General features: G+C 43.5%; 5 protein-coding genes across 16 annotated transcripts; all 5 read left to right on the top strand.

The window, feature by feature from the left end:
- Window positions 1-387: 387 nt before the first annotated feature.
- Window positions 388-8,537, top strand: LOC124196308 (phosphofurin acidic cluster sorting protein 2-like). 12 transcript variants are annotated; one of them, XM_046591248.1, is made up of 12 exons: window positions 518-1,035; window positions 2,021-2,108; window positions 2,217-2,619; window positions 3,358-3,840; window positions 3,916-4,352; window positions 4,484-4,735; window positions 5,329-5,537; window positions 5,633-6,145; window positions 6,215-6,541; window positions 6,604-6,980; window positions 7,099-7,215; window positions 7,377-8,537. In XM_046591248.1, exons 1-12 carry the CDS (start codon window positions 893-895, stop codon window positions 7,487-7,489), a joined length of 3,462 nt encoding a protein of 1,153 aa, XP_046447204.1. In that variant the 5' UTR covers window positions 518-892; the 3' UTR covers window positions 7,490-8,537. The 12 variants fall into 12 exon arrangements, with proteins under 12 accessions (XP_046447215.1, XP_046447204.1, XP_046447206.1 ...); XM_046591250.1 differs by having other exon boundaries at window positions 520-1,035; window positions 6,628-6,980; XM_046591247.1 differs by having other exon boundaries at window positions 520-1,035; window positions 3,355-3,840.
- A 551-nt stretch (window positions 8,538-9,088) lies between these two features.
- Window positions 9,089-12,365, top strand: LOC124196310 (alpha,alpha-trehalose-phosphate synthase [UDP-forming]-like). The gene is made up of 8 exons (XM_046591260.1): window positions 9,089-9,280; window positions 9,364-9,526; window positions 9,624-9,749; window positions 9,838-9,978; window positions 10,078-10,358; window positions 10,425-11,552; window positions 11,634-11,878; window positions 11,983-12,365. The coding sequence occupies exons 1-8, from the start codon at window positions 9,150-9,152 to the stop codon at window positions 12,222-12,224; spliced, it is 2,457 nt and encodes an 818-aa protein (XP_046447216.1). The 5' UTR covers window positions 9,089-9,149; the 3' UTR covers window positions 12,225-12,365.
- Window positions 12,366-13,756: 1,391 nt separating this feature from the next.
- On the top strand, window positions 13,757-15,295 carry LOC124196313. The gene is made up of 4 exons (XM_046591263.1): window positions 13,757-13,907; window positions 13,975-14,493; window positions 14,601-14,736; window positions 14,822-15,295. Exons 1-4 carry the CDS (start codon window positions 13,868-13,870, stop codon window positions 14,925-14,927), a joined length of 801 nt encoding a protein of 266 aa, XP_046447219.1. The 5' UTR covers window positions 13,757-13,867; the 3' UTR covers window positions 14,928-15,295.
- Window positions 15,296-15,477: 182 nt separating this feature from the next.
- Window positions 15,478-18,995, top strand: LOC124196312 (glutamate receptor ionotropic, delta-2-like). The gene is made up of 10 exons (XM_046591262.1): window positions 15,478-16,085; window positions 16,730-16,830; window positions 16,934-17,037; window positions 17,123-17,216; window positions 17,320-17,478; window positions 17,562-17,742; window positions 17,817-18,031; window positions 18,107-18,229; window positions 18,295-18,443; window positions 18,584-18,995. The coding sequence occupies exons 1-10, from the start codon at window positions 16,046-16,048 to the stop codon at window positions 18,846-18,848; spliced, it is 1,431 nt and encodes a 476-aa protein (XP_046447218.1). The 5' UTR covers window positions 15,478-16,045; the 3' UTR covers window positions 18,849-18,995.
- Window positions 18,996-19,115: 120 nt separating this feature from the next.
- On the top strand, window positions 19,116-22,028 carry LOC124196311 (glutamate receptor ionotropic, kainate 2-like). The gene is made up of 10 exons (XM_046591261.1): window positions 19,116-19,636; window positions 19,794-19,943; window positions 20,051-20,154; window positions 20,227-20,320; window positions 20,393-20,551; window positions 20,620-20,800; window positions 20,863-21,080; window positions 21,161-21,283; window positions 21,358-21,509; window positions 21,590-22,028. Exons 2-10 carry the CDS (start codon window positions 19,803-19,805, stop codon window positions 21,861-21,863), a joined length of 1,446 nt encoding a protein of 481 aa, XP_046447217.1. The 5' UTR covers window positions 19,116-19,636; window positions 19,794-19,802; the 3' UTR covers window positions 21,864-22,028.
- The last annotated feature ends 1,905 nt before the right edge of the window (window positions 22,029-23,933 follow it).

Genomic DNA, 23,933 nt, shown 5'->3' with positions numbered 1-23,933 from the left:
TCTTAAACGCCGCCATCCATCAGAAGAGCTCCAGCAAAAGTATGTTGGCCGTGCTGGGCTAATCAGCAGCCAGGCAGGACCAGCCGCGGGAGCAGAGCTGAGAAAAAAGGCAAGTTATTTCTTCTCCAATATCAAATCATGCACTGCTGTGCACACACCAACTCATACCATGTCTCGGGCTCTCCAAATCGATAAAATGGTGTGGGCGACGAAACGTGCAACACCGACACTCTGTGTGTGTGCAACGACATTCCAATCTACAGATGTCGCTTCAGACGACTTCTTTTTTTTTCACGGGAGATTATTGCGTCTTTCGCCTTATTACTTCTTCTTCTCTTCTCGGGGAAATGTTTTGTGCAGCGTTGCAGTCTTAAAAATAAATATAGGGACGTGCTGACGAATCAGCTGGGATCGCATTTCGACTGTGTGGTGGTGTTGCGCCACAACCGATTTTGCACAACTTCTTCTACGTCTTTGAAGGGGAGAAAGAGTCAACCGCCGCTAGAGGCGCTGCCGGCACGTCTCAGCTGATCGTGTCATTTTGGGGCCCCGACGCAGACGCTCATCGCGCCCCAGTATGTGTGTTGTATTTGATTCGAGTTAAAGGAGAGGGAAAGGAAGTTGGACTTGGGCGTCGAAAGGCGTCGGTAGTGAAAACAACAGCTCTTGGTTTTTTTTGTTTTTGTTTTTATCTAGGAGTTGGGCCTCGATCACTTTGTGCTGTGTGCGTGTGAACCGTTCTCACTGGCTGATTCTCGATGGGTTCGTGAGCTCCAACTTTGCTCTGCTGTGATCTTTTTCCCACCCCAGAGTTCGCCCCACCAGAGTTCTTCAACAGTCTTCAAACCTGCTGCTGCTGCTGGCCTGTGTTCTTGCACACATCTGAAATAAGATGACGGAAAGGGCAGGACGCGGCTCGCTGGCGAGCAGCGTCGTCACCAGCAAGACAGCCAAGGGAGATGGCCAGCCTCTGATTCCGATGAACCTTTTTGCAGCATGGGATGTTGATCGAACACCACCCAACTGTGTCCCCAGGTAAGATGGCAGCTGCCAACGAACCACCAACAGCAGAAGGCCAGACCACGATTTCAGATCCACACAAAGTCTCTCACACGGGATGTCTGCATGGCAGCAACTTGCCATCATTGTCATAACATTCTTTCCGTCAAGCACCAGACTGGAACCTCAGTCATGAAAAAACAGGAAATCCTGCAAACATATCTCTCCCTCTCTCTCTCCAAACCCGTGGGAATGTCATTTGCCTGTTTTTTTCTTTTGTCCCTTTCTTCGAAACCTAATCTGTGAAAAATGGCATTTCAAAAAGTCCTGTTTTTTCTTCGATAGCTGAAACTTTGAGACAAATTGTCAGTTGACGCAGGCAGAAATTGGGGGGGAAAAGCGAAGTCAGTCATGGCAGCTAGCACCCACTTTTGGGCTGCTGATCTTGCACTACTTTGTTTATCATCTTCTTCTCCTCTCCACTTTTGTGTGCCGTAGCCTCTTACCCTTTAAGCCGGCTCAGTGCCAAAACAGGCTTCTCATTCCTTTTATTTGTCTACTCTTTTAAAAAACAAAAAAAAAACAAAAGAAAATTCCTCACTAGAAATCGATCGCCCGCTGCAGACGTGACGAATGAATGAGAATGAGAAGAAAAGATTAAAAAAAGAAAAGAAAGTTTTTCCTATTTTTTGTTTTTGTTTTAAATTGTTTCTAAACACACACAAACACTCGCTGACGGCCAACGATCCACGGTTGACTGAAAGGCGGCCGAGAGAATCTGACGGCCCCGGCCCCTCTATCGCTAATGATTAATCGATAGCACAACTATAGAGAGAGCCCCCAAAGTCTATAGGGCGTGTTGGGCGTGTCGAGGTTGAAGGCGGAAAGGTTATCGGGCGAAGCGGTTGTGGCGACTGGCAGAAAAGACCATGTTGCTATATATTTGTTTTTGTTTCATTTGTCGTTTGCTTTTTCACGCTTTGGGTTTTGATTTGTTTGTCCCATTCAATGTCACTTTCAGGTTATGCTCGCTGACCCTGTCCCGACTGACTGTCCTGAAACCGCTCGGCTCCGACATCAGCACCATTACGTTGGCCGTCAAAATGCAGGTACAAAATAGACCAGCCAAACAAAACATATCTAGGGCAACAACATGGATATTAATATAAAAACGATAACTCGGATTTGATTACATCAATTTTGTTTTGTTTTTTCAGAGTTCAAAAAGGACGTTGAGATCGAATGAGATCATGTTGCCAGCCGGCGGTGGTTTACTGGACACGGCACTGGAACTGCGATTCGCCCTGCAGTACCCGCATTACTTGAAACAGTGGGAGGCCGGCAATCGACTGCAAGTGATGCTGCAGCGCCGGAAGCGCTACAAAAACCGGACGATCCTCGGCTACAAGACTCTCTGCTCCAACACAATCAACATGGTGGCAGCTGTTCAACGCCAAATGGACATGGAATTGGAATTGTATGGCGAGGCGACCAGCACCAGCGGCAAGGAGAGCGTCGCTCCGCTCGCCCGACTCCAAGTCCAATCATTGACCAGTCAGCCCGTCGATCACGAAGAGGCGGCCGAGCGTCTCAAGACTCTATCACTGGGCGACGGCGCAGGTATAATGAACCTCCTCCCTCCTTCTACCCACTTGGTCTCTTTTCTTTCTAGTCCAAACTGACAGATGCTTACACACATGAGAAAGAAAACAAAGTTAAAATCCAGGGCTCCGCAGGATAATATTGTCTTGTACGTCAAAAGTCCAGTCAAAAGATTCTCGTTTCTTTGAGTTCTCCCTTCCACCCGAGCACCAACCACTTAAATTCTTTTTAGTTCATCCAATTCTTTTCTCCCAGTTTTTATTTCTTTTCTTTCTTTCTTTTTTATTACAACTCTTGACTATTTCTATCTCTCTCTTTTCTCTCTCTCTCTCTCTCTCTCTTGAAATATCCTTGGAAAATCCTATCCGCTTTGGCATGATCCGCTGGACATACAAACGGACTGAAAAACCATCGTGCATGTTATTAAATATGTCCGTTTCTTTTTTTTTTATTAACCTTGATTCCGTTTTATTTTCCGATTCGAAAATGCTCGGAATTCTATTTATATCCATCGTGCACGGATTAATAATTGGGCTACATTCTCTTCTGCGTTCGACGTCTGTTTTTGTGTGTGTGTGATTGCACGTTTATAAATATCATATATTTCCGCGTTATGATTATTGACTGGGCGGCATCCGGCTTCCTATTGATATCCGGCGGCATTGTTTGTTTTTGTTTTTGTTTACTTCGACTTTTAAAAAATTCCGGAACTTGGAAAAAACGAAATGGAAAACAACAAAAAATATTTTTTAGTAGTTCAATCGACTGCCGCCACGTTACTGGGCGGCAGTCCTGCCGTGTCGTTGTCTTCTTCTGCCACCAAGTCCAGCACCAATCCCCACTCGACCCTTTCTCTGTCTCACCCTTTAGTGCTGGAGCGCGGAGGCGTCGGCGGAATGCGGTCGGGATTCGTCCGCTACGAGGACGAGGACGACGACGAATTCTCGAGCAACGACGACGGAGGATCCGATTCGGATCAGACGGCGGGGCTGGGTGGCGTGCGCGCCGGAGGAGGTGCCGGCGTCGGAGGAGTCAGTGGCGTGGTGGGATCTGGCGTCGACCGACGACCCGCCAGGATGAACAAGGCCATGATGCAGAACCGTGGAAAAATCCTGCCTTCCAACGCCAGGCAAAGGAATTTGAAGCAGAAATTCGTTGCATTGCTCAAACGTTTCAAAATCACCGAGGATCTCCAGGGCCTGGAAAACGAGGCCGACGAAGATCCCACCAAACTCACTGGTACTTTAATAAATATCTTTCTATGTTTTAAAAAACTCTTTCTCAATTTCAATTTGTCTCGACACACTCAAACAGGGGCCGACTTGGAAATGGACGCCGGTGATATCGAGGATTTAATCGACGAACTTGAGGATCTGAGCGATTCTGGACCTGAAATGGACACGTTGAGCGTCACGTCGACTCCCAAACCGTCGCTGAGACCGTTCTTTGCATCCAGTCGATCCTTGTTGGCTCCTGATCTCAGTTCGAATCCATCCGCTTTCGCCTTCCCGACGACCGGGACGTTTTTCAACGATAAAGCGACAGCACCGGCCACTCTCAACACGTCATCGGCCGGTGGCCGGAGGCTGGAACGCCACTACAGCGACGAGAGTTCCAAACGGGCCGATTCGGATTCCACGCACGCCGAGTCCATGTTCACCGACCAGGATCGCGAGAGCGACACACCGACCGCTTCCAGCGCCCATTGCCCGTCTCATTTCTCCACGGCCGCACACGATGACAAGACCAAGGTAACAAATATTTTCCTTCTTTCTTCTGCAATTCCTTCCCTGTTCCCTTCACACACACCCAAATGTTCAAATATTGGCGGGAAATGTACGAAAAAACAAAAAAAAAACGTCCGTGATGGTTGCGTCATTAGAACGAAAAGGAAGTGAGAAGAAGTCGACTGTTTAACCGGGAGCGGTCGGGTCCTTCGCTGTCGTCCGTCTCGTCCGGGAGCGTCGCTCCGTCGCCTTGCTCAGGGACCTCCACCAACGCGCACCAGCAGCAACAGACGCACCAACAGAAAGAATCGTGCAGCGGAAGCAAAAAGAGTTCCGGTGCCCAGGGCAACAGCGGTAGTTTAACGTCGTCAACATCGTCATCCAAAGACAAATCGAATGAATCCAGCGTAAGTTTTCGCTGTTCCTGCGTTGCTCTGTCATCTAGACCTCCTGCTGATGCCGTTCTCACCCCCACCCCCTTTCTGCGAGCATGCCGATTCCGGCTCCTTCCGCATCCGTCGCATATCGATCCCCCCGTTTTTTTCTTTTTGGTTTTTCTTACAAAACAAGAAATATATGTTTCTTTTACTTGTATAATCTTCTATTTTTTTTCTCATCCAGCCAATGGTAGTGTCGAGTAAAAAATTGGGTTAACTTCAAACAAGATTTTCCGGATGATCCCGGAAGCTTTGTTTTTGTTTGTTGTGTTTTTTGTTGCTCGGGGCGGATGTATCGATTCTTTTCCGCTCGTTTTTTCCCTCTGTTTGTTGATTTTCTTGTGTGTGTGTGTGTGTGTACGCCTGTTGTTTATCGCCGTTGCCGCTTTGATCGAAATGGGGAAAAAAAAGAAAATCCTCCGGCATGTTGCGAGCACGCGCAATTTTGTTTGTATTATTCCCTTCTTCTTCTCTGTCGAGGAATTCTCTTCTGGACTTTTGATTTATATTTGTGTGTGTCTCTCTTATTTGTTATTTTTTCGGTCGTCGTTGGACCTAAACAGCCGCGCAAGATCCTGTTGGAACAACTGGTGCGTTGCATGCCGGCTGACGACGCTTTACCCGATCATGTCGTCATGGTTAGCGGAGCCGACCTGCAGGGCTGTAACCTGGCCGGGAGATTGGCCGAGCGCCAACAGCGTGCCGTCTGCACGGGCGGCGTCGCCGACGTCCGCGCAACCATCGCCTGTCTGGTTTCCAAAATTCAGAAATTGTAACTTTGCCAAGTTGTTTTGATTCGCTTCTTCTAACTTTTTTGTTTGACTGGGAACTTTTTTTTTGTTGTTGTTTACTTCAACTTTTCCACAGTTGCAACTGCAGCGCCAAACCACCGCCGGCCGTCAAAGTGGTGCTCATGGGTCCTGATAGTTACGTCAACTCTGTCCTCCGTTGCTACGTGGAACAGTTTAGCAGCAAACCGCCCGACTGGAAGAATTATCTCAAGTTTTACATCGTCCCCCTCGTTACCAACAGCGGGTCTTCCGCCGGAACGAATAACAACAGCGGCAACGGGATCGGCACTGGCGGATCCAACAACACCTTGTCGAGGTACCTGGCCTCCCTCGACCGATACTACAACGTCAATTTCGTTTCCGACTCGTGGAGAGAAGCCCTGGACAGGCCGGCCGAGAAGATGCTGGCGGCTTCCATCAACGGTGGAGGTGTCGACACCATGGGCGGCTCGTCCGCTCCCGCAGTCACTACCCCGTCGAAAATCGATGTCCAGGAGGTGATACACAGACTGGGCAGATACTTGACCAGCAACGGATGCACAGTCCAAGTGCCCATCGCCGAGGCCATGATCACTTACAGAGAACCCAAGTAAAACATTTGAATTATTATTTGTCAAATTTTGTTTGGATTTTTTAAATTGAATTTCATTTTAAACAGTTCGGAGGAGGAATCGACGCAGGTTTTCATCCCGTTCGTTAGTGAAGTGCGGATCGGTTTCGCCGAATCTGCGGCCGCCGTGATGGCAGCGGCCGCTGCTATGACTCCCGGCTCGGTTGACGCCGAGGACGGACAGCAGCTGAGCAACACCGGGGCCAGTTCTGGGCCCTTGTCCGGTTCGCCTCCTCACCAGTCATCCGTAATGTTGACTGTCAACGCTGCCATTCAACCTGGCAGTTCAATGGAGAGGGAACAGCGCGACAAAGAGCGGACTGGCGGCCGGACAACACCACCCAGCTCACCCAACATTTCTTCCGTTCACGGCCAGTACGTTTCACATGGAAAATTCTTCTTTGTTATAATTGGAATTCTTTGATTTTTGAAAATAGAAAATCTTTTTTTGATGAAAACAGGAGGGAAACGTCGACTCCTGGAGCCGAATCGGTTGAGCTGCAAGTGGATTATTGGTTGTCGGGTGCCAGCGCGGCAGCGGCGGCGGCCGCCGCCTCGGCGACAGCCCGCGAAAGCATCGCCTCTGCGGCCGCCATCAGCCTGGCAACTATGGCGCAGGCTGTCAAGCGGGAGAAACCCGGTCCGGCCGAGCAGAGCAGTGTCAAATACACGGTGAAAGCCGGTTTCCGTTGGATCGTCGTCCAGCGACTGCCTCATAGCAACGTGTCGTCGTCGACAACTGCTTCCTCCTCCGGCTCGGATGCCTCTTCTCTCTTCACCATGACGTTCGGTCTCAAGGAGAAGAAACAAAAAAGTGAGTCATTTTCGTTACTTCTTTAACGTTTCCTCTCCTAGCTCCTAGCGCTAGTGATTTGATCTCATTTTCCGGCACTCGATTGATGACGTCGTTTGTTTTGTGTTGCAATCATCAGTCATGCGGCTGGGCAAGAAGAAGGAAAAAGAAAAGGAATCCGAGTCCAAGAGTCAAGTGGTCGAGGGCATCAATCGACTCGTGTGTCAGGCCAAGACGCATCATTCTCTGCTCAAAGGTAAATTGATTGATTTAGTTGTTGACGCTAATTGAATTCGATGGAGATGGAATTGGATTAGATTGGGATTGTGGGTGGGACGCAGAGGGGAATGAATGGACCAATCTGATTTTGTTTTTGTTTTTGTTTTTTTTTTTTTTCGCTTATAAACTCATTTGCAGTGGTGATTGACGGAGTGGAATGGAACAATGTCAAGTTCTTCCAGCTGTCGTCCCAGTGGCAAACGCACATCCGCCACTTCCCCGTCGCTCTCTTTACCGAATCTATTTTGTGAAACAATTGCGGTTGGACGGAATTCGCGGAAAATATATATGAAAACAGGAAAAAGGCAGTCGGCTACTACCCACAAAAAAAGAAGTCTAAAATAATAATAATAATGAAAAAAGTGAATGAAACAAATAATTTCGGGATTAACATCCCGCAACCAATCCCCACCGCCGTTTTTTGTTTTCTTGATTAATAATTCCTCCTCCTCCTTGCCCTCTACTGATTTTCTCTCTGATGAATTTGTGCTTGTGTTTCTCTCAATGTTTTTTGTTGTCGTTTCCTCCTCCCAAACTGTCGGCTCCCAACGGCTTTTGTTGTTGTTACATTATCACAACTTCTTCTGTGATTCCACCAACTTTTCATCGTCAAGATGTCGTCTCCTTATTCTTCCTCCCTCCTCCTCCGTTGAAATAATTAATGAACTATTGGATGACACAAAAAAACACTCACAAATGAAACGGGTGGAGGGGGGATGTGGCTCCACATTTATACAAACGGGCAATGTCTGGCCGTTTGTAGGACTTGCAGACGAGTGAAAGAAACAAATCAAGCGGGGGTGTGCGCGAGAGATTAACTATTTCATCATGCCGCGCGCCATTGTTTTGCAACATGCCTCGTTATAATTATTGTTATTACGTGTTCGATGGAATAAGAGCGGAGAGGTCCAATCTCCTAGTCACTCTAAAAAAGAAAGGAAACAGCAAACATTGTTTTTTGAAAAAGAGGCCTGTGGAATATGATTTTCTATTTTTGATGGAAGGCGATGCTGTATCGTTGTTTAATCTTTTGGATTATATATTAATTAAGTGTGTGTGTGTGTAATCATGACATGGCTTTGTGCAGAAGAGATGGAGGCGCTCTTTTTAAAAGAAAAATCAAATGAAAATCAAGAAACTCAATCGGAGATGGAAAGGAAGGAGGGAAGAAAAACAAAATGAATTGAAAAATCAACGTGCATGTTTTCATTGTTGTACTGTCTATATATGAATAACGAATTCCATGTGCTTTGATGTCAATCTATTATTACCACCACACACATACACACAATAAGACAACGTTTAGTTTTCGGTTTTCGTTCCATTTTATTTTGAAGAACAACAGCAAACAAAATTCAATTAATTTTGGGGGAATATACGAAAGCAAATGAATCATCACTATCAAATTCTAATTTAACGAACAAGTTGAATCAATCAAGAAAAATCGGAAAAATCAGAAATGATATGACAATTATCAGCCGGTTGTATGTGTGTGTAAATGTAACATGTCGGTTGTTCTTTTGATATAATATTATGCTACAAAAATAATAATAATCTCGACGTTTGAATATGATTACAAGGAATTGGATCTTTGCAGTTGTTTGTATCTTTCCGATGTCATTGACGCAACTCGCAGAGAAGGGGAGAAGTGAGAAAATTGCAAGGGGGTGTACAAGTGATCAAATTTTCCCGGAAAAAAACCAATCGATGGAGTGATGGTTCATTTTTCCAACGTTCGTTTCTATGTGCGTTTGGGGAGGTTTTCCCCGTTATCGGCAAGGTCATTTCCATAGAAAAACGTATTTCTAATCCACAAACAATAGGTTCAAGGCTTTTATTTATGTTGTAGACCTAAGGGGAGGCTTATGGGGACGTCATTCAAATCAAATGTAGATCAGTTTCACAGTCGACATGGCCACGCAAGCAACCCCCGTTCTGGCCTCAGCCCCACCACCGAGTCGTGAAGCTTTGATTGTAGTTTCCAATCGGTTGCCATTCGTCCTCAAAAGGAATGAAAACGGCCAGTGGGTCCGTAAAGCTAGGTAAATATTTAAATAAGCATGTGGGCGTTGTGCTGGAAGGACAATAAGAAATTTGATTTGCAAATTTGATTGATATGATTTAGCGCCGGTGGACTGGTTACAGCAGTAGCTCCGGTCGTTGCTCGATGCAATGGATTGTGGGTCGGATGGCCGGGCATTTTCCTCGAACCCGGCGAAATAGAACCGGCCATTCCCGAGTCTAAAGAAGGAAAATGTACACCAACTGCCGGTCTTTTATCCAAGCAGGTATCTACAATTTAGCTAGCTCGAATGTATTGTGTGACACATATGTTTTCAAATTGCCTGAAATTTCCACTTTTTTATTTTTTTAAAACACGACAAGATTGTGCCCGTTTTCATGGAGAAAGATCAATTTGGACAGTTTTACAATGGCTGCTGCAACGGCACGTTCTGGCCGCTGTTTCACTCGATGCCAGACCGAGCCATTTTCTTCGCCGAACACTGGAAGGTTTGAACCAATTTTATCTGCTGTATAAAATCCGGTTGGGACGGAACCGGATCGATAGGATTTGACATAATTCTCTCGTGTTATATAGGCTTACGTTGAAGTGAATCAATTCTTCGCCGACAAAGCCATGGCAGCCGTCGACCGTCTGGTCCAACAAGACAAGGACGTCCTTCCACTCGTCTGGGTCCACGACTACCACTTGACGCTGGCAGCCGCTCTCATCCGCCAAGTAAAAGCAATTGATAAAAATTATCGCAATTTCTTGCAAGTCGAGAGAGCTGTTGGCAAATGGGCTGCTGTTTAATCTCCGTTCGTTTCTTTCCCCCAGCAAGCTGCCGAGAAAGGCGTTCACATCAAGCTGGGCTTCTTTCTTCACATTCCGTTTCCGCCGTGGGACATATTCCGTCTTCTTCCATGGGCCAATCAAGTGCTTGAAGGATTGCTGGGCTGCGACATGGTCGGATTTCACATCGAGGACTACTGTCTCAACTTCTTGGACTGTTGCCAACGCCAACTCGACTACAGGGTCGACAAGAAGAATTTCATTGTCGAACACCAAGGGCGCAAGATTTCCGTCCGTCCTCTGCCCATCGGCATTCCTTTCGACAAGTGAAACTCTTTTTGACATTTTCCAACATTTCACCTCGTTAATTATTTTTAATTATAATTTGGCAGATTCACTAGAATGGCGGAAGAAGCTCCGAGGGTCGTTCGCGAGTCGAAAGAGAAGATTATTTTGGGCGTGGACCGGCTGGATTACACGAAAGGATTGGTTCACCGTTTGCGTGCCTACGAGAATTTGCTGACGAAACATCCCGAGTACATTGAGAAAGTGATTTTCCTGCAGATTTCTGTGCCGTCGCGCACGGACGTGAAAGAGTATCAAGACCTCAAGGAAGAAATGGATCAGGTTGTCGGCAAGATTAACGGCCAGTTTTCCACGGCCAATTGGTCGCCCATCCGCTACATTTACGGGTCCATTTCTCAGGCGGAATTGGCGGCTTTTTATCGCGACGCCTCTGTCTGCGTCGTCACGCCGCTCCGCGACGGAATGAATTTGGTGGCCAAGGAGTTTGTCGCCTGTCAGATTGAGGACCCTGGCGTCTTGATCTTATCTCCGTTCGCCGGAGCGGGAGAAATGATGCACGAGGCTCTAATCGTCAATCCCTACGAGGTGGATTTGGCGGCCGAAATGATCCATCGGGCACTGAGTATGTCGCTGGACGAGCGCCAAGTTCGAATGACTCATTTAAGGAAGCGCGAAAAATTGAACGATGTCGACGCCTGGACGGCCGCCTTCCTCAAAGCTATGGACAGTTCGTTGCTGGGAGTAGTTGGCGCAGCTGTCTGTCGCCCTGGAGAAGAAGTCGGCCAGATGATGACCACTCCAGAAGATTTCGATCGTTTTCTATCCGACTATCTGAGCGGCGGTGACAAGTTAGCGATTCTTCTCGATTATGACGGGACGTTGGCGCCCATTGCTCCGCATCCGGACATGGCCATCATTCCCAACGAAACGAAACGCGTTCTGGAACGGCTGTCAAACTGTCCAGACGTCTACGTGGCCATCATTTCTGGCCGTGGGGTGGCCAGTGTCAAATCGATGGTCGGCATTGAGAACATAACATACGCCGGCAATCACGGACTGGAGATTGTCCATCCGGACGGGACGAAATTCACTCATCCCATGCCGTCCGAGTTTGAAGACAAGGTCAGTCAACTGATGGAGAAGTTGCAGGACGAAGTTTGCAGTTACGGCGCTTGGGTGGAGAATAAAGGCGTCCTGTTGACTTACCACTACCGGTGAGTTAATGCCAAGTCGACTTTTGCTAAACTTTGGACCATTTAAAATGCAACTTTATTTATTTAATTTGGATGAAATAGGGAAGCGCCTGAAGATGTCCGGGACGATTTAGTTGAACGAGCTCGTTTCCTAATCAAAGCTTACGGTTTCAATTGCTTTCCGGCTTTGTGCGCGCTGGAGGCAAAGCCGCCCGTTGAATGGGATAAAGGCCGCGCTGCCATTTACATTCTGCGCACAGCTTTCGGCGTCGACTGGAGTGAGCGCATCCGCATCGTTTTTGCCGGCGACGATGTCGGAGATGAGGATGCCATTGTCGCCTTGAAAGGTACGTGAACGTTAAAAAATAAGTTAATGAATAACCCGCGGGAGACATTTTTTTTTTGAAAACTTTCTCTTTTTTTTTACGGTTGCCGATTGGACATTTTTTAGGTATTGGGGCCACGTTTCGTGTTGGTTCGGATATGGAGATCACCACGGCTGCCGACCGCCGACTGCCCAACACGGACGTTGTGCTGGCGCTGTTGAAATGGATCGAACGTTTTATGATGCACCGAAAACCGCCACGTTTTAGCGCTAGCATGACGATGGTCGTGCCCATCAATGCGGCCGGACCCTTGGTGCCTTCCTACGCCACGCAGCCTCTGGAAGCCCAAGTGGAAGTCGGCCAGTGATTTGATATTTTCTTTCTTTCCTATGACAGGAAGGAAAAAACATGTTCTCCCCATTTTGTAAACTTGAGCGGCGATTCGCGTTCGAGCCCATCGTAAACAAAGACCTAATTGAAATAAAAATAGCACGGAACTTCACTTTGAGACGTTGTTGCTATCTTTCATTTACGACGCATTTCAATGTTGCGCAGTTTTATGTCCAACTTTGACGTTTCGCGCTATTGATTTGTATAGACCGGATGGATTCAGGTGGACCTTGGCGAGTGAAATAATGAAACTCGACTTGAATCATCTCGAATGTTGGATTGTTTCTGGATGGGATGTGGCGTGGAGCACCTTGAAAGAAAGAAAGAAGTATTTGCAGAGAATGCCGGAAGTCACGGGGAGTCACAAGAGAGCCTGATTAGATGGCGAAGCCAAAGATGATCGCGGTAAGATTCGTGCTGGTTCAGTTCCGTCTCAGTGACTATATATACTATGGTTTGCATGTAACAATAAGATGAGCGTGTATTTACTTTTTTTTTTAGGTTCGGGAATTTTTATGATATACATTTGGAAAGCTCTGCCGCCTCTTCGTCCTTGTAGTGTCTTGAGACTTGCATAAATCCTGATCCTGTAATTAGCGACCATATTCTCAAGGTAATACGGACAAAACAGGCTCGTTTTGTTTGACTTCTCGGTCGCTCTTCTACGCTCTTCTACGCTCATCTACGCTCTTCTGAGCAGGTATGTTGGCATTGAACTTTAACTTCTCCATAACTAACATTTGTTGCGATTTGTTGGTGTAATTTTGTGGGAGAATGTGGGCATGTCATACGTGGGTAATAGGTGTGAGCAATTTAGCATAGTTTAGAAACTTGTCTGACACATACGAATTGCAATTCTGTTAAGTTTGCGACTTGATAAACTTTTGACTTGAATTTTAGTAGCTATTCGAACTCGCTAACCCAATTATCACGCTCACAGCAAACGAAATTTTCACTTTTTTCGGAAAACCGGAAAATCTTAATCAGTGAAACAATATCATTAATTATTGTTACTGTGGACTGGTTACACAAAAATATAAGAATCAACCCAACTTCCGGCGTGCGTTTTTTTAGTTTCGTGTTGCTTGCGGTTAAAATGAACGAACGAAAAGATACGACTTTTTCTCTTATTCTTTTTATTTTTTGTTTCAATTCTCAGTTGGGGTCCACGCGCCATCACATCTGTTTTAATTTAAATGGGTAGATATAGGCTCTTTCTCTCTCTCTCTCTCGCGCGGTGCTTAAATGTTATTAGTTAATGTCGAGGGAGACTTTGGTTCAATGGTTATTTCGTGGGAGCTGAGACGTTTCTCCCCATGGCCCGCTTTCGATTTCTTTTTCATCTGTTACCCCTTTATGGGGATAGATAAAATATCGTTTCTCTCTTTTGTTTCTCAGGAAGATTTCACGGCCGCCCTTCAAATAAAAAGGGAAAAAAGAACAGGACGACAAACGACGCCTTCCGGCGGCAGAGATCACCGTAGCCAATCGTCCTCGATGGCGTTTGGCCGCCGCCAACAGGTTGGACTACAGTGGGAGGAGAAATAGGCAACTATAAAAGCCAAAGGTGCAGACTGAATTAACATCTTGTTCTCTTCCATCCGCTGTCGTAGTCTCGCCATGGCTAAAATCACTAAGAGTGTCATTAATATTTTGGCTGGTAAGTTCAAACGTATTAATCTAAATGTATGTTGAGTTGACTCTAATTTCAGCGTTTATCATTTTAGCAATTGCCTTGCTGGTCGCAGCAGTTTCCACCCAAGAGTATGGCCAGCGCATTGGCCGTCGTAACAGACCGAATTTAGGAATCCAATCAGTTTCTTCGTCGCCCGTAACTGCGACTAAAATCGAAAGTAGCGTTCCAGTGGTTCCGTGGGAAGCGCGAATTAATATTGGCTATTCCTATGTGCCACCAACCAATCCCCTATTGCTACCGTCCAGCAGCAACCAGGAGGATCATCAAGTGACTATTGCTATAGTCCCACAATCGCCAGAAGTAGTCCAGCAGGAATTGGAAGAAGATTCTTTAGAAATTGCTCAGGAGATTACGCTGCCCGATCCTGAAACGTTTCCAGTCATTCTGGCGGACCAAAATTCCTTGGCCCCCGTCCAGCAGCAACAGCCGATCGATGAAGAGATTGCCTTCTGGGATTTCAGGGAGTCTATTCCTGGCGAACCCGAATTTGATTACCCGATTTTGGACAAGATACCATCAACTGCATTTAAATGTGTTGGGCAGCGTAACGGTAATTGTTCGTCAAGTTGTACAATGAAAGCATGTCCCGACAATGCAATTTAGGAGAGTTAAGCTCCAGCCAATAATTGATGGTTATACTCTTTGTAATGCCAACAGGATATTACGCCGACGTCGAGACCCGCTGCCAAGTTTTCCACGTGTGCACAAACATTCCGGATGCTGAGCCCATCAAAGCTTCTTTCCTCTGTCCAAATGGCACCATCTTTAACCAAGAAGTCTTCGTCTGCCAATGGTAACTTACAAAATTTGATCCTTCGTTGCTCCGATTGATCAATATTTATGATTCTATTTCCATCTTTTTTGTTTGAAATGTGTAGGTGGACGGATGTGAACTGCGCGACTAGTCCACAGTTCTTCGATTTGAACAAGAATATTGGCGTCGTGCCCGAATCATCATCATACAATGCTGTGGAAAACCAATAAGAAGCATCGCATGATTCGCATCACATTTGATAGAAAGAAAAAAAATTAAATCAGTCACTTTTCGAGCCAACAAAATTATTTTTGAACATTTGGAATAAAAAGCTCGGCGCCTACCATGAAAAACAGTTTGGTATTTGTAGATTTATTTGAAATCTCCGTGAGAACAAGGTCGCGCCATCTTTTGGACGGTGAGTTTCGGATCTGTCCGGAGAAAAAGACAATAAAATCCCAATTTAAAAATTGTGGGTTTATTTGCCTTACACGAATCGCACGAATACTCACGATGCGGAATTCATTCTTTTATTGGCTTCTCCTTAATATGATGTGTGTATATAACAGCGATATGTGTGTATCAATATCACAGCTCATGCGCTAACAGCTCATTGTCAATTTTGTTTTATTACTCGAATCAACTCGAATCTATCTGATGTGAGAATTGAATTCAATCGAAAGTTTCTCAAAAATTATATTTGAAATTTGAAAATATTTTTAATTTTGGCAACACCGCTTTCCTACTTTCACGAAAGTTCGTCTGCAGTGCAGTGTTCTGTTCAGTCATTTCGCGGCATGATTGTATTGTTGTTGCAAAGTTTCAATCATTCATTGAGTTGTTTGATTATTGCACTGAAAAGTTGGCAATCAAGTCCGTTTTCTAAAAAAATTTTGTTTTGGTATCTCGAATTTTACCGGTGTAGCAGTCACGTTGGGCCCTAACGTGATTGAAATAAACAGTCAATTCAAGGACATGTTTGAAACCGCCCATGTGCCCAGATCACATGGTGCATGAAGTGAGGCATGGATATGGATTCCTTCGCCTGCATCGAATTTTGTATCCACTCTTTTAAAAGAGAGTGGTCTAAGAAGATTTTGTTGTATGTGTTTTTATTACGCTTAAATCAAATCACCCCACCACTTACTGCAATGTAACAGCAGCAAGTCCAAGCTTTTCGAGCACAGTGTGATGAGTGACTGTTTAAGTTACATCTGCTAATGAAGAATCCAGAGATGTAGAACAAATACTTAATGAAGTAGACTCAAACATTTAGTGACAGCACTACTCTACCCGTGTAAACTGCCAGACACAATGTTTGCCTAAAATTAGAAGAATTCCAGTCTACATGGGGGTCCATCATCCATTGGCATGGATTACAGTTCCACGTAAGACATCAAATTTTTTATTTTGTTATTTTACTTCCACTCCTTTGAGACTTTGTGTTTAGAAAAGTAAAAAGACCGCTAGATGACTCTAGAAGGTAGAAATTCAAATACTTATCCGCTATTTTGATTTTGACCGTAGTGACTTTGCATCTTTCTGGAGAAATAGATTGATTTTGACTGAATATTTTGGGGAATTGGGTAGTCTGTCACCTGAGACGAAAACTAAAACAGTTTCAGGCATTAGACTTGGAAGTACAGAAATAGTCATGGATTTAGGTTTTCTTTTATTCATGCCACAATCAATAGCAATTTTACCGGGTCTAGTCTCTATAGCTACCTCTGTAATAGTTGAAAGATGAATAATGGCTATTCAAATTATAGCGATGTACCCAAACAAACAGTCCGTGTAAAACGCATAAGAAATTGGCTATTGGCTATTGGCTATTGAACTACGCGCATGCATCCCGCAATTCCTGCATAGGATTAAATTCTCCGTCGTCTTTTACGTCATCAGTTCTCTTTGCTATAAAAACAGAGTTATAGAGGAACAAAAGGAGTCGAGTGCAGAACGACTTCTGAGTAAAACCCCTGTCTTTATTCGTGAGTTGAATCGACAATGACGTTTCGATTTTTAACGATTTTAGCGGTGGCAATGGCCAACTGTCCCTTTACGACTGTTAATTCTTCGTCTTCAATGAAAATTGGAGACCTGAACGGCGCGCATTTAAAAATTGCAGTTGCACATGTAAGTTAAGAACATAGATTTCAAGAATCTACATTGCACGTAAATTGACTACAATAATTTAATCGTATTTTTTATGTCATCATAATCATGATATGATCACAAGTACCCGCCTTTTCATATTATTACTTTGATGCCCGACGGAAACTACAGCAACATCGGCGTCGGGATAGAGTATTTTATCTGGCTTGAAAAAAAACTCAACTTTACGTAAGTATAGTCCCACACCATTCATCACCATTGCATTGATCTTCGATGGCGAGTTTTACAGTAAATCAACCATTTTTATTTTCAGGTTTTCGTATGATTACATTCCCAATGAAGTGACCAAGGCAAAATATGGTATAAAGAGCAACCTGGCTATCATGACCAATCTTTTCACAGATAATGTACGTATGACACCAAGTTAAGAAACAGATTTGTATCATTTATTTTGGGCTATTGACTCAGTAACGAAAACCGATCTATGTTCTACATCATACGCGATAACAGGAAATCGATGGAGCTAGTATTGGTGCAACTTTAACTTTGGAAAACAAACAAAAAATGGACCTCGCATATTATATCTGGACGGAACCCTATAAGATGGTTGTTCCTCGACCAGGGGAAAAATCTCGACTATTGGCATTCGTTTATCCATTTGATCCCCTGGTCATTATAACCTTATTCTTCAATATTGTTGAAACCTGGTTCCAATGAATTATATAATTTGGCATTTGATTTCCCTTGTCAAGGTGTGGGGACTTATTTATATTACGATACATGCGGTGGTGGCTTCGATGACCTTTTTTACATCAATTTACTTCAAAATTTCAATTAATGGTCGTGAAGTCTCTACTATCTCCGGAGGAAGAACAGTGTATGACCGTGTCAGTTATTACATGATATACGTCTTCAACATTATGACGAATCAAGGTAAAATCTCTTCCAGAATATTTCTTTCACATACTATATCGGATGAATAATAGTCTATTTTATTTTTATTGCAGGGAATACGATCCATGTTAGTCGTCTTTCGTTCCGGATCCTTGTCGGATCGTGGCTGTTGGTTGCAACGGTCCTTGTCTACAGTTATTCCAGTACAGTCGTTTCGCATCTAACAATAGTCGTTACGAAACCCCATATTAATTCACTTGAAGATCTTGCTGCTAGCAAGGACGTAGGACTTCTTTTACTGGCCGACTTTTTTCCAGAAGAAATACTCGTAAGTTTCTTTTTTTACTTTTATTCCTTGTCATATTGTTTTGATTGCATTCGGTGATTAAAAATAACGTTTCAGGATGCCAAATTTGGTGCACTGAAACATCTCGGTGATCAGATTCGGTACAATCCTGATCGGCTATTAAATAGCATGCAGAACGTTGAAACCTTCTTGGGAACTGGGAATTATGCTATGCCGCTAGTAAGTCTGTTGGGTATTAAAAGCGATTAAAATTAGTATAATTGACCTTAAATTATTTCATTCAGCTAGCAACAGTATGTAAAAACTATGTCGCCACTCAATTCAAGAAGGAACATACATGTCGCTTTGTAATCACCGATCCCGTTTCAAGTGCCAATTTTTGGTCTCTTCCTTTTCAGAAGGACAGCAGATATACATGGGCATTTCACTATGCGTAAGTATCTATTATTGCATGAACAATTGTAGAAATGTTTCCGGCTCGTTTCTGGAGAAAACAATTATTGCTTAATTTAATGGATTGTTTCTATTACGTATATTTTATGATCCAACACAACCCACTGCTACCGGTTGCAGTCTGATTGAACTATGGGAGACTGGCCTCCCTTATCACTGGGTTGGAAATTTCGTACCACAAGTTCCAGAGTGTTTGTTAATAACCAATAATAAGCACAAAGAAAATTCAGTTCGACGTGGGGCCATTAGATTGGATGATCTAACTGGCGCATTCCTAATTTTAGGCGTCGGTTTTGGCCTTGCGACGTTCACCTTTATCCTGGAAAAAATTGTTTACTTCAAAAACAAACGAAAGACTGGACAGCAGGAATTTCAGAATTCATAGGTTACCTCTGAAAAAGCGGGTGAAAAATTTTGAAGCGCAGTAGTTGAATATTAGACTATAAGTTTTCTTAGAATTGAAGTAGTTCGAATGTGTAGCCTAGTAACGCTACCTTGCTGCATTTCAGTTATTCATGCTTCAATACCCGACGAGAAGTTCAGCTCGATCTTACACGACAGTAATTTTAAATGCAATCCTGACTACAAACAATTGCACGTAGTTTAACGGCAACAATCGGAACAGATACTTCGTACAGCCCATAAATTTCCAAGGCTCCCAAACGAGAGATAGAGAGCAGAGCGATAGAGAGCCAGCAGAAGTTCTTGTGTGGTTTACGGGGTGGTTTATTATTTAGTAAATTATCAATGAGGGATGTTAAATTCGATTAGATATAACCTGAGACAGATGAAGGAGTCATGTAGGTCACTCTCTATTAGATACCAAATTCCTAGTGCCTTCCTTGCTGGAATACACTAGGAATAGAAACTAAAATTTTGCTGTCGATCCCTTTATTTTTGAAACAGTAGTTTCTGTTCAACGGACTGCCGATTGCTGGTCAAAATATCTACTTCGGTGAACGATGTATACATGTATTGTAGCTAATAAAATAATCAGAAAGATGACCTTTCAATCGAATCGCGTGTGGAAAATGACAAGATTTTCCTCTCAAAATGTAGTTTTGTTATATAATTTTCAATAATTGAGATCTTAGCAATTTCAGGTTTCTATATTACGATTTAGTTGGAAGAGAAATTCCGAGAAACACCCGAAAAGGTGGTTGACATGAGCAGGTAGGCAACAGTCACATCAACAAAGTTCCTTATATAAAACCTATAGTCTCAAGAAGACGGGCAATCTCATAGCTGTGTTACTCGTAATCGGTGTTTTACGTGGAGTTGGATATCATTTATCGGTTGTTTACGTGATTAGACGCCAAAACTCATTTAGGAAACAAGGATGATGTCACTTTTTGTTATTATGGTGATCTGGCTGATGGCAATCAATTCTTTTCGGATGACTGTCGAGTCTTCGTCAATTTATGGCGACAAGAACGTTGGCCAATTGAACCGCGCTCATTTGAAATTCGCAGTTAGTCATGTGAGTTCATTGTCTACGTATCTCCAGCCCTGCGATTATTACTTAGCATTTTATCAACTCTTCAAGTTATTGGTATTATAATCTCGTTCTACTTTATCCGCATGTAGTTGCCGCCATTTGACATTCTTACCTTAAAACCTGACGGAAATTACACCAATAGCGGCATCAGTCCAATTCTTTTCAACTGGTTAACCGAAAAGCTCAATTTCACGTACGTTATAATTGTTACAATTATAATGCAAAATTAATTTGCTAAATAACATTGTAATTTTTTTTTTACCAGGATTTCTTTTTATTATATTCCCGACGAAATGACTAAAGCTAAATATGGTACCAAGAGTGATTTGGCAATTGTTCTCGATCTCTTTACTGATCACGTGAGAAATTTGTCGAACTAGGTGCGGACACATTAACAAAATCTATTTTTGCCAAAATTGAAACTGAAATAGGTAGTTGACGGGTCAACTATGGGAGTGATCAGAACACCGGAGAGGAAAAAAGTGGCGGATTTCGCATACTTTATGTGGACGGAGCCTTTTACTATGGTGGTACCTGTGCCGGGAGAAGAACCGCGTCTCTTTGCCTTCATTAAACCATTTCAAAATTCGGTTATTAACTGTGAATTTCGTGTTAATTTATTCAACTGACCGTATTTTTGTTCATTTCATTATCGAAGGTATGGCTCCTCATTTTAATTGCCATGATCGTCCTGGTGGTCTTGTTGAGTCTGTTCTCCGGTGCTTATTTGAAATACTTCACAAGGAGCGACAGCGATAATCCTAGCGCAGATGATATGACGATGTTGGGGCGTGTCAGCTCTTACTCAATCTACGTCATCAACATTCTCACAAATCAAGGTATTGTGTCTATTGTAATTTGTTTCTCATTTTACGTCCAAATGACATCCTTTTTCTTGAAGGAAATATGGTGCCCGGCGGACGCTTCTCGTTCCGGATCCTTGTCGGGGTGTGGCTTTTGATCGCTACGGTTTTAGTCAATAGCTATTCTGGCACCGTCATTTCCTACCTGACCGTCCCCAAAATGAAGCCGCCCATCAACACTTTCGAAGACCTGGCCATTAGTGAGGACGTTGAACTGATTTTACTGGCAGATAACGTCATCACAATGCAAATTATGGTCAGGCCAATTTATTACGTAGCACTTGTTTTCTAACAAAATTAATGGTTAAATCGTTTTCAATATTTTATTGTAAATAGGGTGCCCATTCAGGTACATTGAAAATTTTGGCCGACAAGATGCGGCGCAATCCAGACAACATTTTAAGGAACATCCAGAAAATCAGTGAAAGTTTGACAACTAGCCGTTATGCTTTCCCATTTGTAAGTCACAGCTTTAATTCTTTCGTTTTAGAAATCAAACAATTCATTTGTGCTGTTTTCATTGGAATTTCTAGTTAAAAACATTTTGCAACAGCTTTGTCGCCAGCGTTTACATCAAGGAAAAGAAGTGCCTGTTCAAAGCCACTGAACCTCTACCCTTTCTGGCTGGATTCTGGTCTCTGCCTTTTCCAAAGAACAGCAAGTACACGCCGTTCTTTCATTCTGCGTAAGTTGCAAAACCATTATTCTAGCTGGGACGAATTCAATTCATTTTTTCATCATTGCTAAATTTCCATTTATAAAAAGTCTGATGGAACTCTGGGAAACCGGGCTCCCACCGTTCTGGGTTAAAAATGGCATGCCAAGAGCCCCGAAATGTTTCGCTAAAAGGAAATCGGGAGAGAATTCAGCCAGACAAGGTGCCATTCGATTGGATGATCTATCCGGCGCTTTCTTGATTTTGGGCATCGGATTTGGCCTGGCAACTTTGGCTTTTCTCCTGGAGAAAATGTTCGGTTTCAACGACCGACGGGTGACGTCGACGACTGTTGTTTACGTTTATCGAAACGCAACTTTGTAGTGTTGCTGGTCTTTTATCACCCGCCGTTCTATCAATTAATGTATGGCCGTCTATATAGAGAATGATTATTTGTTCAATACTTCTCTCTGAAGTTTGATTTGGTGGAATTACTGTTTAAATATAATTTGATTTGATGTGATCGCAAATAAAACGTACGTACGCCCACTTTTCCATTTGTCTCAGCCAAGGCGGGGTTCGTTGCAACTCCACAGTAACAAGATTACATCAAACAAAAAAAGGTTACTTCTCCTCCACCAGGTATCCATAACTGTCAACCACGCCCATTCATGTGTCACTATCGACGTTTTGTTTCTTTTTCTTCAAACTTTTGTCGTCATTCCTCTTCTCTCCGTCTTATTCGTGGGGGTATTAGCAGCCTTAAATGATACGTGTTTCGTTTTCAGAATTTCAGATGAATAGCATTTTTGTGTCGTCGTGACAGTCCGCCGGAATACCGTCGTAACGTTACTATTTACAGAAAATCCGCAGCTTTTAGAATGTTTGATTCATTATTCCCACGGTTGAGACAAATGACGGTACTACTCTATTTCACATCTTTAGCAAACCATTTTGGTTCAAACCGGCTCTTCTTCTTCTTGTTTTATTATTTTTTTAAACTCTCCGCTCTACCAAGGTCTCTTGTTTACAGCTTTCAAATGTCTTCCAAGGCCAGCAAGCTCATTAACGAGTGTTTAAGCACGGTCCAGTTGCCACGCTGATTGACGTTTTGGACTTTGGGTCTTGACGGTTCGTCTTTTCTTCCGACTCAGATGGTTTTCAAGGTAAGTGACGGCATCCAGTATGACTCAATACTCTAGCCGAAAAATGCATTCCTCCATTTCTTCTCAATTTGAATTCTTCGTGACCGAGAGAGCGAATTCTAAAAAATGTTTGAAAGATTCACCAGCACAATGTTACATGTCAGAAAGCGGTTGATAAACAAGAATGTGTATTCGTGTTGAGATTATTTAGACCGTCGGGTTTTTGAACTCCCTGTGGCTATTCACTTTATCGTTCCAAATTTTGATTTAGTATACTTTGGTCGTTAGTGTTTTTAATAATTACTTTAAACTTTATATGGCTAAGGTTTTTTTTTTTTTTTACTATGATTCGTCAATCGAAACCCAATCTGAGTAAGGGACTGAAACAATATGTCTAGTTACTGGTTGTTTAGAATAATGTTTATCAATAAATTAAATTGAAATTAGATTAGCCTTTGTCTATTAACAAAGCGACCAGAAATCCCGGATGCTGGTCACGCAATAGCTAACAAATTGAGCCTGGCATCTTCTGGGGGTTTAGTCTCTTATAACCGAAGTTCTCCCTCTCCTCCCTGAATGCGGAGGTGGATTGATTCACATTTTAGTTATTCAACATCGATCAGGTGGTTGTAATGGAATAGATAATTTCAGGTAGGGTACAGTACACATTCATGATGCAGTATCAACTAACACAGCGCCAAAAAATACCCTCATTGCGCACGTAGAAATACCTCAGACTGACGACCAAATGTATTTATTCAAACTGATTCTACCTCAACACAAAGACGCAATCTCGTATTGCTGGGACGAAATTAGAATACAGCACGTAAACCTTTGAATTTTAAATTTTGAATTAAATCGCCGAGCAAAATGTGGTTAATTTATCTGGTCATTGCAATGATGGCGGTAACGGACTCGCGCCGAACTAACCAACTAAACGGAGCGCACTTAACTTTTGTCGTCTACCACGTAAGTCGATCGATTTCACTTCTATTTTTATTTTATTTTTTGTCGACAGCCTTGGAAGTAACCAGCGGAAATGATTGGTCTAATCTTTATTATATGCTATCGTATTTGTGTGTCGACGGCTTTTCTTTTGTTACGTAAGAACCCTCCTTATGACGTGCTGACTTTTGGGCCGCTCGGCAACTACACCCACACCGGCACCGGACCCAAATGGCAATCCTAGGATGGCTGGCTAGGAAGCTTAACTTCACGTATTATGTTTCATCATTATTTCTAACAGTTTTTTTCCGCGGCACCATCTATAATACGATGAGCAACTAATCTGAAGTTATTCTATTTTAAA

The sequence above is a fragment of the Daphnia pulex genome, chromosome 6, assembly GCF_021134715.1.
Source record: "Daphnia pulex isolate KAP4 chromosome 6, ASM2113471v1".
Lineage (NCBI taxonomy): Eukaryota > Metazoa > Arthropoda > Branchiopoda > Diplostraca > Daphniidae > Daphnia > Daphnia pulex.
This window is presented reverse-complemented; position numbering and strand designations above follow the sequence as displayed.

Coding starts and splice junctions, on each gene's coding strand:
- LOC124196308 (XM_046591247.1), top strand. CDS start 893: ATGACGGAAAGGGCAGGACGCGGCTCGCTGGCGAGCAGCGTCGTCACC. Junction 2,620..3,354: donor ATCACTGGGCGACGGCGCAG/GTATAATGAACC, acceptor AATATTTTTTAG/TAGTTCAATCGACTGCCGCC. Junction 4,736..5,328: donor ACAAATCGAATGAATCCAGC/GTAAGTTTTCGC, acceptor GGACCTAAACAG/CCGCGCAAGATCCTGTTGGA.
- LOC124196310 (XM_046591260.1), top strand. CDS start 9,150: ATGGCCACGCAAGCAACCCCCGTTCTGGCCTCAGCCCCACCACCGAGT. Junction 9,979..10,077: donor CAGCCGCTCTCATCCGCCAA/GTAAAAGCAATT, acceptor TCTTTCCCCCAG/CAAGCTGCCGAGAAAGGCGT. Junction 11,553..11,633: donor CTGTTGACTTACCACTACCG/GTGAGTTAATGC, acceptor TGGATGAAATAG/GGAAGCGCCTGAAGATGTCC.
- LOC124196313 (XM_046591263.1), top strand. CDS start 13,868: ATGGCTAAAATCACTAAGAGTGTCATTAATATTTTGGCTG. Junction 14,494..14,600: donor ATGTGTTGGGCAGCGTAACG/GTAATTGTTCGT, acceptor TAATGCCAACAG/GATATTACGCCGACGTCGAG. Junction 14,737..14,821: donor GAAGTCTTCGTCTGCCAATG/GTAACTTACAAA, acceptor TGAAATGTGTAG/GTGGACGGATGTGAACTGCG.
- LOC124196312 (XM_046591262.1), top strand. CDS start 16,046: ATGGGGGTCCATCATCCATTGGCATGGATTACAGTTCCAC. Junction 16,086..16,729: donor GGCATGGATTACAGTTCCAC/GTAAGACATCAA, acceptor TAACGATTTTAG/CGGTGGCAATGGCCAACTGT. Junction 16,831..16,933: donor TAAAAATTGCAGTTGCACAT/GTAAGTTAAGAA, acceptor TATGATCACAAG/TACCCGCCTTTTCATATTAT.
- LOC124196311 (XM_046591261.1), top strand. CDS start 19,803: ATGATGTCACTTTTTGTTATTATGGTGATCTGGCTGATGGCAATCAAT. Junction 20,155..20,226: donor ACCGAAAAGCTCAATTTCAC/GTACGTTATAAT, acceptor TTTTTTTACCAG/GATTTCTTTTTATTATATTC. Junction 21,081..21,160: donor TCATCACAATGCAAATTATG/GTCAGGCCAATT, acceptor TATTGTAAATAG/GGTGCCCATTCAGGTACATT.